This window comes from Narcine bancroftii, chromosome 12 (assembly GCF_036971445.1).
Source record: "Narcine bancroftii isolate sNarBan1 chromosome 12, sNarBan1.hap1, whole genome shotgun sequence".
Taxonomy (NCBI): Eukaryota; Metazoa; Chordata; class Chondrichthyes; order Torpediniformes; family Narcinidae; genus Narcine; species Narcine bancroftii.
In genome coordinates this window covers 69,881,407-69,898,471 of record NC_091480.1, presented here as the reverse complement: position 1 = coordinate 69,898,471, position 17,065 = coordinate 69,881,407, and the positions used below count along the sequence as shown (strand labels likewise).

The 17,065-nt window shown below is 39.5% G+C and overlaps 1 protein-coding gene across 1 annotated transcript; it reads left to right on the top strand.

Moving 5' to 3' along the window:
- The first annotated feature begins 9,560 nt into the window (after nt 1–9,560).
- Nucleotides 9,561–13,017, top strand: LOC138746656 (probable G-protein coupled receptor 139). The gene is made up of 2 exons (XM_069904944.1): nt 9,561–9,693; nt 12,065–13,017. Exons 1-2 carry the CDS (start codon nt 9,561–9,563, stop codon nt 13,015–13,017), a joined length of 1,086 nt encoding a protein of 361 aa, XP_069761045.1.
- The last annotated feature ends 4,048 nt before the right edge of the window (nt 13,018–17,065 follow it).

Sequence of the window (17,065 nt, the reverse complement as noted above, 5' to 3'; positions counted from 1 at the left end):
GAAGAAGAGGAAGAGTACAGTGAAATAGATAAAGGGAAAGGCAAGGTAAAGGATATACTTGCTCTTGTTAGAGGATACATGGAGTCATTTAAAGAATGGCAAACACAGGAATTCAATGATTTAAGAAGAAGAATAAACAACACAGAAGAGAAAATAAATAAAATGGATATGACCTTAACAGAAATGGGGAAAAAAATGGACAAGATGGAAGAACGGGCAATAGCAGCAGAAATGGAGGTAGAAGACTTAAAAAAGAAATTGGAGGAATCTAATAAAAAAACTAAAGAGACACAAGAATTACTAGCCCAAAAAATAGATATAATGGAAAATTATAACAGAAGAAATAACATAAAGATAGTGGGCCTTAAGGAAGATGAAGAAGGCAAGAATATGAAGGAGTTTATAAAAGAATGGATCCCTAAGGCCCTAGGATATCCAGAACTACAGCAAGAAATGGAAATAGAAAGGGCACATAGAGCATTGGCCCCTAAACCACAACCACAACAAAAACCAAGATCTATTGTAGTAAAATTCCTAAGATATACTACAAGAGAAAAGGTACTGGAGAAGACAATGGAAAAAAGTAAGAGAGGGCAACAAACCACTGGAGTATAAAGGGCAAAAAATCTTCATTTATCCAGATATAAGCTTTGAACTCCTAAAGAAGAGAAAAGAGTTCAATACAGCAAAAGCGATTTTATGGAAGAAAGGATATAAATTTACACTGAAGCATCCTGCGGTATTGAAAATATTTATTCCAGGACAACAAAACAGACTATTCTCGGATCCAGAAGAAGCACGAAAATTTGCAGAACAATTACAAAAATAGACTGAGGGATGAAGACGGGTAATGAGAGCAAAAATTATCACGATTGATATGTATGTGGGTAAAGACAAAAATAGACTGAGGGATGAAGAAGGGTAAGGAGGGTAAAAATGACCACGATTGATATGTATGCGGGTAAAGAGGTATAAGAGTGAATAGAGACAATGGGCATATGTGAAAGTATCTGTAATTAGAGGAAAACATAGAGAGTATAGACAAGAATTAATAAGAGAAGGTAATGGAATAGAGAGAATAAGGAGGGAATTAAAAGAGTGACCTTTGTGACATATAAAAAGCGAAATCTTTTCTGGGGGGGGCTGGGTGGGGGAAAAGAGCGGTCACTGCAAAATCAGTTGACGCTTGCGAGTGGATTCGCAAATCCAAATGGAGAGGGGAGATGTGGTTGTCCGACAAGGGATAAAGGGCAACTCAGGAGGGGAAGGGGAGATTGGGGATAAAGAAGATAGAAATAGGAGAATAAGGAAAATGTTGGATGTTGTAGGAATGTTGTCTGGTAAAGAGTTGAAAATAAGAAAACAGAAATGGAAAAGGAGGAAAGGTAATGATGGAAAAACGGAAAGAGAAGATAAACAAAATATAAAATGGCTACGCTGAACTATATGACTCTAAATATTAATGGAATACATAACCAAATTAAAAGGAAGAAACTACTAAATTTACTGAAAAAGGAAAAAATAGATATAGCATTTGTCCAAGAAACACACTTAACTGAATTGGAGCACAAGAAATTAAAGAGAGATTGGGTAGGACATGTAACAGCAGCATCGTATAATTCAAAAGCAAGAGGAGTGGCTATATTAATTAGCAAAAATGTGCCATTTAAAATAGAAGAGGAAATAATAGATCCAGCAGGGAGATATGTTATGATAAAATGTCAGATATATTCGGAGCTTTGGAATCTACTTAATATATATTCTCCTAACGAAGAAGATCAAAAGTTTATGCAAGATATCTTTTTGAAGGTAGCTAATACACAAGGGAACATACTAATAGGAGGGGATTTCAATCTGAATTTGGATCCAAATATGGATAAAACGGGGAAAAAAATTAACAGGAAGAACAAAGTAACCAAATTTATAATTAAATCAATGCAAGAAATGAAACTTGTGGACATATGGAGGAAACAAAACCCAAAAGAAAAGGAATACTCATACTACTCGACTAGACATAAAACATACTCAAGGATAGACCTATTCCTGTTATCAGCCCACATTCAAGGGAGAGTTAGGAAAACGGAATATAAAGCTAGACTATTATCGGACCACTCACCCCTGTTATTGGCAATAGAGCTAGAGGACATCCCTCCAAGAATGTATAGATGGAGATTAAACCCCATGCTACTTAAAAGACAGGATTTTAGAGAATTTATTGAAAAACAATTAAAAATGTACTTTGAAGTAAATACGGAATCAGTGGAAGATAAGTTTATACTATGGGACGCAATGAAAGCATTCATTAGAGGGCAAATAATAAGTTATGCAACCAAGATGAAGAAGGACTATAACCAGGAAACAGAGCAGTTGGAAAGGGAAATAATAAACATAGAAAAAAAATTAGCAATAAAGGAAGATACAACCAAAAGAAGAGAATTGGCGGATAAAAAAATAAAATATGAAACATTACAAACATATAAGGTGGAGAAGAATATAATGAAGACAAAACAGAAATATTATGAACTAGGTGAAAAAACACACAAAATCTTAGCATGGCAGCTTAAGACAGAGCAAACTAAGAAAATGGTATTGGCAACAAGGAAAAAAGACAAACAAATTACATATAATCCAAAAGAAATTAAGGACAACTTCAGAGAATTCTATGAACAATTATACCGAACCGAAAACGAAGGGAAAGAAGGGAAAATAGATGAATTTTTGACTAAAATTGAACTACCAAAACTACAAATAGAGGAACAAAATAAATTAACAGAACCATTTGGAACAGTAGAAATACAAGAGATAATAAAAAATTTACCAAATAATAAGACACCAGGAGAGGATGGACTCCCAATAGAATTCTACAAAACATTTAAAGACCTAATAATACCGCCCCTCCTGGATGTAATCAACCAGATTGATGAGACACAAAACTTACCAGATTCATGTAAAACAGCAATAATTACAGTGATACTAAAACAAGGGAAAGATCCACTCTCACCAGCGTCATATAGACCAATATCTCTGCTAAACACAGATTATAAGATAATAGCTAAACTATTAGCGAACAGATTAGCAGAACAGGTACCGAAAATGGTAAATTTAGACCAAACTGGATTTATCAAAAAAAGACGCACAACAGACAATATTTGTAAATTTATTAACTTAATTCATGCAGTAGAAGGAAATAAAGCACCGGCAGTAGCAGTTGCTTTAGACGCAGAGAAGGCCTTCGACAGAGTAGAATGGAATTACTTGTTCAAAGTATTGCAAAAATTCAGTTTACCGGAGAAGTATATTAATTGGATTAAAGCATTATATAAGGGACCGTTAGCGAAAGTGACAGTAAATGGACATGTATCAAAGCAATTTAACTTAAGCAGGTCAACGCGGCAGGGATGCCCACTATCACCATTATTGTTTGCGCTAGCTATAGAACCACTAGCAGAATCGATAAGAAGAGATAATAATATAAAAGGAATAAAAATAAAAGACAGGGAATATAAAATCAGTCTGTTTGCGGATGATGTGATAGTGTACTTAACAGAACCAGAACTATCAATAAAAGAACTATATAAGAAATTGAAAGAATATGGAGAAGTGTCGGGATACAAGATAAACGTAAATAAAAGTGAAGCAATGCCTATGAATAACGCGGATTTCTCAAAATTTAAGGAGGAATCCCCATTCAGATGGCAAACGCAGGCAATAAGATACCTAGGTGTGCAAATAAACAAAAATCTAGGCCAATTATATAAACTCAATTACAATCCACTAATGAAAAAATTACAGGACGATTTAGAGCATTGGAAAGAGCTACCACTAACACTGATAGGAAGGATAAACTGTATTAAAATGAACATTTTTCCAAGGATACTATACTTATTTCAGGCATTGCCAATACAACTGACAGAAAAATTCTTCAAAGAGTTAAAGAAAATAATAAGGAGATTTTTATGGAGAGGGGGGAAACCGAGGATAGCACTAGATAAATTAACAGAATGGTATAAACAAGGAGGCTTACAATTGCCAAACTTCAAAAATTATTATAGAGCCGCACAATTAAGGTACCTATCAGATTTTTATCAAACAAGGGAAAAACCAGACTGGACGAGACTAGAATTAGATAAAATAGGGGAAAAGATACCTGAACACATATTATATAAATGGGACGAAAAATTGGTACAACATAGAACTTCTCCAGTATTACACCATCAACTCAATATATGGAAGAAGATTCATGTAGAAAGAAATAAAATAAATTACCAAATACCAAAACTAATATTGACGCAAAATAAGCTACTCCCTTTTACAATAGACAACCTTGCCTTTAGAAAATGGGAAAAAAAAGGTATTAAAAGAATAGAAAATTGTTTTTCAGGAAGTAGATTCTTATCCTTTGAACAAATGAGAGATAAGTACAATATAACTGGAGATACAGCGCTGGCATATTACCAACTGAGATCCTACTTGAAAGATAAATTAGGAAGCAACTTGAGTTTACCAGAGGGAAATAACCTTGAATATGTGATTACAGATACAATGTTAATCAAAAGATTTATAAAAAATATGTATATTAAACTGCAAGAAAAGGAGAATGAGGAAACAAATGGTAAAACTAAACAAAAATGGGAACAAGATTTAAATATAAAGATAAAAAAGGAAACATGGGAGAAGTTATGCTCTGGAACGATGAGAAATACAATAAATACGAGGCTGCGTATGATACAATATAATTGGTTACACAGACTATACATTACACCGCAAAAGTTAAATAAATGGGACCCAACAGTATCTGATAGATGTTTTCGATGTAAAAAAGAAAGGGGAACAACAATTCATGCAATCTGGACATGTGAGAGAGTAGAAAAATTTTGGGATGATCTCAATCAGATATTAAATAAAATAACAGAAAACAATATACCAAAGAATCCAGAGATCTTTCTCCTAAGTAACATAAAAAATAAAGAATTTGGAATTGACTTGGAAGATGCACAAAAAAGATTTGTCAAGATAGCCCTAGCCGTAGCAAAAAAATGTATTATGTCAACCTGGAAATTGGAAGATAATTTGAAAATACAACAATGGTATATAGAAATGAATAAATGTATTCCATTAGAAAAAATAACATATAGTTTAAGAAATAATATTGAAATATTCGAACAAGTATGGGAGCCTTACATTAAATACAATAGCGAAAACCTACCGGGAACAAACATTACCTAAGTTGATGGAAGGAGAAGAAAAGAAAAGAATGGACTCAGTAGAATTTCTGGTGTATTTTTGTTGAATGACAACATTGTCTAACTGAATTAATGCAACCTAGATTGTATACCTAAAATGGATGAGAGGGGGGGGGTGGGGGGGTGGCTTGGGAGGAGGGAGGGGGGAGGGAGAAAAAGTCACTGTAAATGTGTGGAAAAGAAAAAGTGTATATCATGGCTATTGTGATTTATGGTGTGAAAAATAAAAAATTTAAAAAAAAAACCAAAAAAAAAAAACCATGGTTCTTGTGCCCCTGTCTAACGCAGCAATTTTGAGAAATTTGGAGGAAATGTTCGGCCATCTTAAGATACAAGAACAGATGCAGTTGAAAGAATTAATTTTGAAATATACAAATTTGTTTCCTGATGCACAAGGACATCGATAATTTATCTTGAAGTGGACGTGGGAAAAGCAAGTCCCATAAAACAACACCCATACAGAATAAACATTCAGAAAAATAAAATCATGGATCAGGAGGTGGAATATATGTTGAGAAATGATATTATTAGACCTTCAAACTCAGATTGGAGTTCTCCTTGTATTCTGGTACTGAAACCAGATGGAACTGTGAGGTTCTGTACAGATTGCAGCATTTAATTCAGTAACTAAAACAGATATTTATCCTATTCCAAGAATAGATGACTGTATTGATAAAATTGGGAAAGCTAAATTTCTTACTAAGTTGGATTTGTTGAAGGGTTACTGGTGTGTGCCTTTAACAGCATATTTCAGCTTTTGTAACTCCATCCGGTTTATAGGAGTATAATGTGTTACCTTTTGGCATGAAAAATGCCCCTGGAATATTCCAAAGGAATATTAATTCGGTAATCCAAAGGTCAACTCATACAGATGTTTATACTGATGACTTGGTCACAAAAAGTGACACATGGGAAGAACATCTAAGGGAATTGGACAAATTGTTTCCAAAATTATCCAAAGCAAACATAACTTAATTTAGCAAAAAGTAAATTTGCAAATGCCACTGTAACATACTTAAGTTATGTCGTTGGTCATGGCAAAGTTGCACCTATTCAAGTTAAGGTGAATGTAATTTCTGAGTTTCCTATTCCCGATGGCAAGAAAACAGTGAGAAGGTTTTTAGGAATGGCAAATTATAGGAAATTTTGCTGAGGTCACTCTTCCTTTAACCAATCTTTTGAAGAAAGGGGAGAAATTTGTGTGGACTAAAGTTTGTCAGACAGCTTTGGAAATTTTAAAGGAGATGCCATGCCATTACCTGGTGTTAAAATCTCCTGATTTTGACAGACCATTTTCTTTAGCAGTGGATGCCAGTGAGGGAGCAGCAGGTGCAGTTTTATTACATAAACAATGAAATTGACCAACCAGTTGCCTACTTTTCAAAAAAAATTTAATGTTCATCAAAGGAACTATTCCACTCTTGAGAAAGAACTGTTATCTATAATATGTGCTCTGCAGAATTTTGATGTACATCTCGTACCTCTCATGAAGTAATTGTGATATTTACTGACCACAATCCTCTGATGTTTTTGAATAAAGTGAATAAAAACAGAAGATCGTTAAACTGGAGTTTAATATTACAAGAATATAATCTGCAAATTAATCATATCAGAGGTACAAATAATGTGATAGCAGATTGTTTGTCAAGGTGTTAAAATTGATCATGTATAGAAATATAAACTCTCACTTTATTATAACATGTTATATATTGTGTATAGTTATCTCTTTAGTGATTTTAAAGACAGTTTAGTTATAACTAAATTTTAACTCGAGTTAAAATTCCTTTGAAGGGGACAGTGTGACAGAATATAGGTATTTTTTGGGAGATAAATCAGGGCAGGTCTGCTAGTGCAGGTCACACACACTTTAAAACAGATCTTATTTAAAATACTGGAGCTCTGCTGGTGCTAGACATGTCGGCCCCAGAGCCTTTGCAAAAGCTTTGGAGAGTGCCCAAGAGACTTCACTGATGGATTGTTGTTTACAAAAAGGCAACAGATGAAAGAATTTATCGGAACTGCATTCTGTCTGGAGTGGATCATGTGGTTTTGCAAGCAGAGGGAGTCAAACAGGCTTTCTCTCAGAGAGCGCGAGCGATCAGTTCTAGTGTGATACAGTCCTGCAGCAGCAGCACCTGGGACTGGAACAGAACAAGCTGGAAAACTTGTGAAAATCACCATTTGGAAGATGGGTTGTGAGTGCTTAGTTCATGCAAGAGGAGAGGACTGGCTGCATAATGTTTCACTTGAAATAAGAGAAACAAAAAGGAACTCTGTGGTGACCTGAAAGAAAGAGGTTATCATCTGGAAAACCCTGATGGGGCAAGTTTCTTCAGCAAGACAGACGTGGCTGATTAAAAGAAGTCAGTTTGTGTCCAGGAACATCAAATCTCTCTCTGAAAACCAACAAGAATGTTCCTGAGCGGTAACCATTTACCTTTCAAAAACCAAATTCTGCTAAACTTTTAAAAATGTTAAATTCTGTGCACAGTCGAAGAATTGCCTGCAACCAGTGAACTTGGAGGAATGAGAAGTGAGATTTGGACTGTGAACCAAAGAACTTTTCTGAACTTACACACACATTACATACACGTGCGCTTAGAATTAGAAGGGGGTTAATTTAGGTTAGTTAAGTCTGTGATTCTGTTTTCATATTTTAAAAGATAATTAAAAGCAACTTTTGTTTAAGTAACCATTTGTCTTGGTGAATATCTATTGCTGCTGGGTTTATGGGTCCTCTGGGCTCGTAACATCACCAACCACAAGCCCTTAACATTTGCATTTTCCAAGGTCGCCCTGGTCAGTTTGACAGCAACAGTAATTATCATTAATTTCAGAACTTTCCACAAAAATACTACACATTTCCGGAAAAGACATTGTAGTAGGTGACGCACTTTCCCGCTCTGCTCCACTCGAGGTTTCCTCTGCATATCAAAGTATTGACTACACAGCTTTAGCCGCAGCCCGAGAACATGAACACGAGACAAAATGCTTATCGAATTGCAATCACGAACCTGCAATTGAAAGATGTCCAGTTTGGAGTTAATGGTAAACTTCTCTGTGATCCATCAATGGGACACCCATGCCAAGTATTTCTAGCATCATGAACACATCAAGAATTTGACTTCTGTGCATGGTCTCTGAGATCCATCGATTAGATTGACTGTTCTTATGTTTTCGGACAGGATTGTGTGGCACAGTCTTAAAAAAGACGTTACACAAATTGCGAGGTCCTGCAATGTCTGCCAAAAAGCAAACATTCAGCGGCAATACTAAGCCACCATTGCAGTCCTTCCCGGCAGTTACTCAGCATTTTGCTCATGTCCACGTGGACATCATTGATCCTGTTTCAAGTGAATACCTTATCTTTTTACAGTAATAGACAGGTTGACACAGTGGCCCCAGGCCGTGCCTATTGGTAGGTGCTAATACAGACATATGCTCGGGTATTTCTCAGTTCCTGAATGTCTCGTTTTAGTTTACTGCCGCATGTTACTTCAGATAGAGGACCACATTGACTTCCTTGCTGTCCATAGCCTTGTCTCATTTACTCAATGCAACAATTCATCATACAAATGCCTCTAGTCTCCAGGCCAATGGAACGGTGGAAAGATTTCAATGACATCTCAAGTCAGCCTTGATGGCTCAGTTAGAGGGCCCGATCTGGGCTGATGAGCTGCTCTAGGAATTACTGGGCATTAGAACAACACCAAAGGGGAACCGCCAAACTTCATCTGTGGTTCCAGGGGAATTCATCCCCTACCATTCCAACTTCAGCAATAATCCTAAGCAACTGTTGAGCAGGCTAAGGGAAACCATAGGAAAATCGACCATCGTCACATAGAGAACACTTCTTTTGTGACTGAAGACCTCAAAACTGCAAATATGCCTTCGTCCGAAAGGGAACACTTGGTCAGTCTTTACAGATTCCCTATGAAACACCTTAGAGGATACTCAGACCAACTAGCTTGACCTGTATTTTGGACATTGGAGGGAAGCCACAGTCTCTCACTATTGACAGGCTTAAATCAGCTTATATGGACAAGTCTCTCCCACAGCAGTCCATCGCAGAGGTCGACAACCTAAAAGACAGACGGTTCTGGGGGGGGGGGGGGGGGCGTATCGCGGCGCTGTGGCAGCACTTCAGCTCCAAGGAGGCATCAAACCAGTGACAAATGTATCTAGGGAGTATGCTCCAGATGCTCCATTCATTAGAGTATATGAATCACATAACGACCTGTCTCTTGGGCTGACATAATGTGCTTACGTTTAATTTACAGTTTTGCAATCCTCTAATCCCTGTGGAGATGCCAAAATATGAGGACTCCTGGAACGATTTCTCGGAGATTCATTTCGATCGCTTGTGGTTGCTTGATAAAGATAATGCGCAGAATATATTACAGTGTTGAGAAAATTTTATACCCGATTGTTGCCTCCATTGGAATTCCTGGTAAGTGGCTGAAGTTGTTTAACCGCCCGTGAGCTCGATTTATTTTGTACATGTCGACACTACATGATAACCGATCGTTTTGTGACAAACTCCATCCACAACACTTGATTCATGCAAAATCCCGAATGACCGCTACTATTTTCTACGCCAGTTTTACTGACTCAGAATATGCTTGTAAATTAGTTTCCATCATTTCAATATTTTGCATGATCAGCAATTGCAAAGACCATTTTAATTTAATTCCCTGTTCTTTTTTTCTTTTTATTTTTTTTATTTTTCACACCATAAACCACATTAACCATGATACATACTTTTTCCTTTTCAAATATATTCAAAATGCTCGTCTTGTATGGGGCGGTGTCTATCGCGCCTGACAGAAGTTATAAACATCAGCGATTTGCCTTTCTAAAGAAGCATAAAAATGCACTTGCGCCACACAAGCAAACGATGCCGAGGACCTAAGACTGAAAAATGACACGAGGTATTGATCAGAAACTCGAACGGGTCGTCCAATGCATTGGCCATGTGTGCCTGGGAGTGGATCTCATGAGAACACCATTCCTCATCGCGGACAGGGCTGTTTTGCTGACCGCGTTGCACGTTTTGATTTCATGGCCCTTTGTTGCAATTTACAGAGGTAAAATGAACAAATGTATCAAAATCTTTGCACACAGCAGGCCCGACTCGATGAAACATTAAAAAAGCTCACTGCATTGAAAAAGCATTCGAATAATCAAAAACTGCACTCAACATGTAAAAAGAACGTTACATCCACCGCAGAGTGCAAAATGTTGGGTGGACGAGGTGAGATTTATGGTTAGGCGAGGAGGCTGCAAAAGGAGCTGCCGTTGGATCCCTCGCTTCTGTTCAATGTGGCAGCGAGACGGGATGGAGATCTTGCGTTATATTAGTTTTTTTCTCGTGCCTCATAAATATGTCGAGTGGTCGGTAGGTTGTTCATGGAAGGGTTTGGTTGAGAAGATCATTCACGGCCTTCGACACTTATGATTAACTCAAATGTTCAAACTGTCATGCAAATATGGAGCATGTTTTCCCTCCTCCCCCTGCAGAAATGCGATGGGGTTCCCGATGTTCATTCTCCTCATTCGGATTATAAAGTTTATGCCTTTTTTCAGGTTGCCCAGGATAGGATGACTGCTCCTATCCAACCCGTCTCTCTCGATCTCTCTGCCCTGATCGAGGCTTATTCATCATATTCGCGCAAACACAGGTGGTTTTATGCATTACATTGGAGTGGACATTAGCGAGGAGATTTTTTTTATTTTTCACACCATAAACCACATTGACCAAGATACACACATTTTCCTTTTCAAATATACAGTGTCGTTTTCTCCCCCCCCCCCTTCCCATCCCACTCTCCCTACCTCCCCTCCCATTCATTTAAAGTACAGAATCTAAGATACATTAAACCCGTCAAACAATGTTGTCACTCAATAAAAATAAACAAGAAATTCCACTGAGTCAATTCTTTTCATTCCCTTCTCCTTCTGTCATTTTAGGTGGTAGATGTCCCCGGTAGGTTTTCTCTATTGTGTTTCATGTAAGGCTCCCATATTTGTTCAAATATTGCAATATTATTTCTTAAATTATATGTTATTTTTTCTAATGGAATACATTTATTCATTTCTATAAACCATTGTTGTATTCTCAAGTTATCTTCTAATTTCCAGGCTGACATAATACATTTTTTTGCTACGGCTCGGGCTATCCTAACAAATCTTTTTGGTGCACCATCCAAATCCAGTCCAAATTCTTTGTTTTTTATGTTACTTAGGAGGAAGATCTCTGGGTTTTTTGGTATATTGCTTTCTGTAATTTTATTTAATATCTGGTTTAGATCTTCCCAAAAAATTTTCACTTTCTCACACGTCCAGATTGCATGAATTGTTGATCCCATTTCTTTTTTACAACGAAAACATCTGTCAGATACTGTTGGGTTGAGTAGAGGTGGAGTCGTTTAGTGGAAAAGCTCGATGCTCAGCGAGGACAGGCTCACGTTGCATATCTGAACATAGAAAAGGATGACGAGGAATTAACGGATTTGAATTTCTCTTTTTTTTGTTGGTTTGGAAAATGCGTGGATAAAATTGCTGGTAATGTTAGCCAAAATACCGTGAATAAACGCAAAAGATCTTTCAATTATGAAAGAACGGAGCATCCACCAATCTTTACAGCTGTTCATTGGCAGGGAGCTGGGGACCGAACCATACTTGGAAATTCTTTTTTTTTTCCTTGACATTTGGTTCTGCGATGTAACTGTTCCAGCTAATTTTTTTTAAAAAAGATGTGATTCTCGGATCCACACCACGTGTTTAGTGATGCCAGTATCTGCTCTCTTTCCTACTTCCAGTGAATTTAGTGGCGATTCTAATTCTGTCCCGGGGAAAGTGCGGCCTTTCCACGAGCACAACTCGATACCTTCTGGCCATGGCCACGGCGGATCTACTAGTCATCATCTCGGAGGTCATATTGCGTCAGGTCAACTATCATTATTTCCCCATGAATATATTGGACATCACTGGTGTGTGTATTGCCCGGAGAATACTGCGACGTGTATCCACCGACTTCTCCGTCTGGTTCACTGTCACCTTCACCTTTGATCGATTTGTCGCTATTTGCTGCCAGACACTGAAAACCAAATATTGCACCGGGAAAACTGCGACTCTGGTTCTGGTCACGACCGGCATTCTCTTCTGTCTGAAAAATGTTCCTTTCTGTTTTGCGTACATGCCCAGAGTGATTGTGAACAACAGGACATGGTTCTGCCAGCTGAAGCCAAGTTACTTCACGGACCCCGCTTGGGTGGTGTTGGATTGGGTCGACAGGATAGCGACTCCGTTGGTTCCCTTCGTTCTCATTCTCCTGTTCAACGCCCTGACAGTGAGGCTTATTTGGATGTCCGGTCGGGTCCGTCAGGGGCTGAGGGGTCGGAGAAAGGGGGAGAGTCCCAAGGACACGGAGATGGAGAGCAGGAGGAGGTCTGTCCTTTTACTTTTCACTCTCTCCGGCAGCTTCATCCTCCTGTGGATGACGAACGTGGTAGAATTTTTCTATTATCAGATCACGGGCTCAGACGTAAATGAATCAGAATACGTTTTCCACCAAGTTGGATCCCTACTGAAAAATGTTAGCTGCTGCACGAACATGTTTATTTACGTGGCGACTCAGAGCAGGTTCAGGGAAGAGCTGAAGAGCGCTGTGAAGTATCCCGTCAGATCTGCGTTTCATTTCCTTAAAAAGTACACACCATGGGCGCGACTGCGAGTCCATTGCAGGGGCTCGACTCCGGGCTGCAGCGAGTGATAGAGCAGATCCACTCACGGCCGATCCTCTGAATGGGATCGGCCCACATTTTCTTAATTTTAAAGAAATTAGACATGCAGCACGATAACGGGTCATTTCGTCCCAATTAACCTGCACCCCAGTCCGTTTTAAATGGAGTGACGAAACACGCAGACACGGGGAGAACGTGGGTTTCGAACCCTCGTCCCCCCGATCGCTGCCACTGTACAGGCGTTGGGCTAACCGCATCCATGACCGCCAACCACTGCCCTCAGCAACCAAAGTCCGGTGTCAAGCAGAGGACCAAGATGCGTGGATTGTACAACGCTCACACAAAATGCCCTCGTCAGCGAACACACACAGTTCAATGTATATATTCCCCCTCCCCCATCCCTATTTTAGTTGCCTAAACCAGCCATTTATACCCAAGCCGCCCAGTTAATTAATTTTGGTCTCATGTGTGATCGGGTTCATTGCTGGAGTGAAGAGAATGGTGTTAAAGTAATTGATGTTAATGACCATTGAAGTTGAGAACACTGCCCTGCCGAAGTTAGTGAAGCTATGGTGGGGGGACGGGACACGTTCGCGTGATAAGGGAGAAATCCCATCCGCAAACCTTGGAAATAATTTTCGCCCACTGGCCCGTGGGGGTATTCAATCTATAAAAGGTGGACAGTGGCAAACTTTTTTAAAAACTTCCAGGAAGTTTAGCGGCGCGAGGCCGGCTGAGGACAGTGTGTCGGGGAATTCTCGGATAGTCAGTGTTATCGGTTGGCACTAGAGACTCCTCGGGCAGGTTGGACCACTCCGACTTGATTGGGTTCTGTTTGTGTTCTGGTGCATCTCCACAATGCACAGATACTGTGCAGGTGACTCGCCAGATCATTGAACTTGTGCTCCTCCTTGGTGAGGACGTTGGCGCGGTTCCCTCCGCAGAGACGCGCGAAGCTCCGACTTGAAGTGGACGGTGTCAATTCGATTTACTTTGTTTCAATTGTCGTCAGGGAGACGAGTTACAGTTTCTTCCTCGCCTAATCGCTCATCATTCGATGGCGTAATAGCGCAGCAACTTGCACGTCCTTACTCAATGTTTTTAGAACCAGAGAACGATAGAAATGTACAGCATAGAGACAGGGCTCTCTGCCTTTCTTGTCTGTGCCAAACCATTTAGTGCTCAGTCCCTATCGTCTGCACCCTGTCCATAGCTCTCCCTACCTCTGCCATCCATATACCTGTACAAATTCCTCTTAAAATGGAGCCCGCATTCACCACTTCTGCAGGTTTGCGCACCCCCACCATTCTCTGTGATAAGATGTTCCAAAACTCGAAAGACTGTACAACAGGTTTCATTCAGGTAAATGTCTGAACACCAGTTCGGGCTTCGGTGGCTCCCATGTGACTGGCTCAGGAGGGGCCAGCTCAGGTCTATATTCAGGTTGGCCCATTGACAGCCGGCCAGGTGGAGTCACCCTTTAGGTGGTCTTCCTGCAGGTAGGCTGGTGATTGTATCACCACCGTGTCCCCTAAATTTTTCCTCTTTCACTGTTAACCCATGTCCTCTGGTTTGTATCTCACTCCCCTCAGTGGAAAAAGCCAACCTACATTTACTCTATCTACCCCCTCATAATTTTAAATACCTCTATCAAATCGCCCCTCGTTCATTTACGTTCCAGGGATTAAAGTCCTAACCGGTTTAAGCTTTTCCCTATTACTCAGTTCTTGAAGTCCAGGCAACATCCCAGTAAATCTTCACTGCACTCTACCTTATTGTTATCTTCACTGTAGTAAGGTGACCAACACTGCACACAATACTCAAAATTTAGCCTCACCGACAACTTTAACATAAAATGCGAACTCCTCTACTCAAATACTTTGATTTATGAAGGCCAATATGCCAAAAGCTCTCTTCACAACCCAATCACATGATGCCACTTTCAAGGAATATGTATCTGTATTCCCAGATCTTTGTTCTACCCCTACCATTTACGTCCTTTTCTGCTTTGAACTTCCAAAATGGAAGTGGCAGAGCCTTGTCTGCATTAAATTCCATCTGCAATTATTCAACCCATTTTTACAGCTGGTCCAGATCCCTCTGAAAGCTTTGAGAAGCTTCCTCACTGTCCACAACACCACCAATCTTAGTGTCATCTGCAAACTTGATGATCCAATTTACTACATTATGATCCAGATCATTGATTATAGATAACAAACAGCAATGGTCCCAGCACCGATCCCTGAGGCACAACACTAGTCATAGCCCTCCAATTGGAGAAGCAATCATCCATCACTACTCTCTGGCCTCTCCTGTGCAGACATTGTCAAATCCAGTTCACTATTTCATCATTAATGCCTAGCGTTTGAACCTTCCTGACTAACCTCCCATGCAGAACCTGGTCAAAGTCCATGTAGACAAGATGCACAGCCATTCCTTTGTCAACTTTCCTGTTAACCTCCTCAAAAAACTATACAATTAGTTAAACATGACCCTCCACGCACAAAGCAGTGTTGACTATCCCTAATGGGTCCCTAGCTATCTAAATAACTGTATATCTAATCTCTTAGAATACCTTCCAATAATTCACCCACTACCAATTTCAGGCTCACTGGCCAATAATTTCCAGGGTTACTTTTGTAAATAATGAAATACCATGAGGTACCATTCAATCCTCTGGCACCACACCCATGGCTAAGGACATTTTAATATTTCTGCCAGAACCACTGCAATTTCTCCTCAAGATTCCATCATCCAAGGGAAATATCTTGCCAGGCCCTGGGGATTTATTCACACTTCTGTTTTGCTTTAAGACAGCAACCATTTTCTCCTCTTTAATCTTTATCGTTCCATGACCTCACCGCCTGTTTTCCTGTTTTCACACGATTCTGTGCCCTTTGCTTGAGTGAATACTAATGAAAAAACATTTAAGACCTCTCCCAACTCTTTGGCTCCATAAAAAAGCTGACCACTCTGCTCTTCAAGGTGACCAATTCTGTCCCTTACTATCCTTTTAATCTTCATATACCGCATTTTTCCTTCACATTCTCTACAAAAGCAACACCATGTCTTCTTTTAGCCTTCCTGATGTTTTTCTTACATTTTATACTCCAAGTACCTCATTTTCTCCATGTTGCCAATACCTGTTATACATCTCTCTCTTCTTCCAAACCATATCAATATCCCCTCAAAATACAAGGTTCCCTATGTCTTCTAAGTTTGCCTTTAATCCAGAGAGGAAAACAATCTCTGCACTCACAAAATTTCACCTTTGAAGATGCACCACTTACCTCGCATATTCTTGCCCATAAACAACTTATCCTAATCCATACATTCTAAACCCTTCCTCACTTCATAAAAATGGCCTTTCTCCAATTTAGAATCTCTAACCGAGGCCCAGACCTACGCTGCTCCATAATTAACTCGAAATGAATAGCGTTATGATCACTGGACTCAAAGTGTTCCCCTGCACATACTTTTTGTCACCTGTCCTGTCTCGATCCCTACTCGGAGATCCAGTATCACACTCCCTCTAGTTGCTACTTCTATATATTGATTGAGAAAATGTCCCTGAAGGCATTTGACAAACTCCTAGCCCTTTTACAGTATGGGAGTCCCAGTCAATGTGTGGAAAGTTAAAATCTCCAACTATCACAACCTTGTGTTTCCTGCAGCTGTCTCTCTACAGATTTGGTCCTCCAATTCTCACTGACTATTGGGTGGTTTATAATACAACCTCATGAGTGTGATCATAAATTTCCCATATTTTCTCTGACAAGCAATGCCACTCCAACCCCTTTAATACCCATTCTATCGCATCTGAAGCAACGGAAGCCCAGAACATCGAGCTGCTGGACCTTCCCCTTTTGCAAACAAGTTTCACTAATGACCACAATTCCACATACCAATCCATGCTTTAAGCTCATCTGCCTTTCCAACAATACTCCGTGCCTTGAAATAGATGCACCGGAGAACATTTCCACCATGTACAACCCATTGACTCAATGGTGCATGCAATTTTCACATCATCTTTTTTCCTCTTCAACTCCTCTATCTGCTCTGGCACTCTAATTCCCA

Bases quoted from the DNA above. Each gene is read 5' to 3' on its own strand.
- LOC138746656 (XM_069904944.1), top strand. From the start codon at position 9,561: ATGAGGACTCCTGGAACGATTTCTCGGAGATTCATTTCGATCGCTTGT. The intron at 9,694-12,064 runs GTAAGTGGCTGA...TCCTACTTCCAG, and splicing joins TGCCTCCATTGGAATTCCTG to TGAATTTAGTGGCGATTCTA.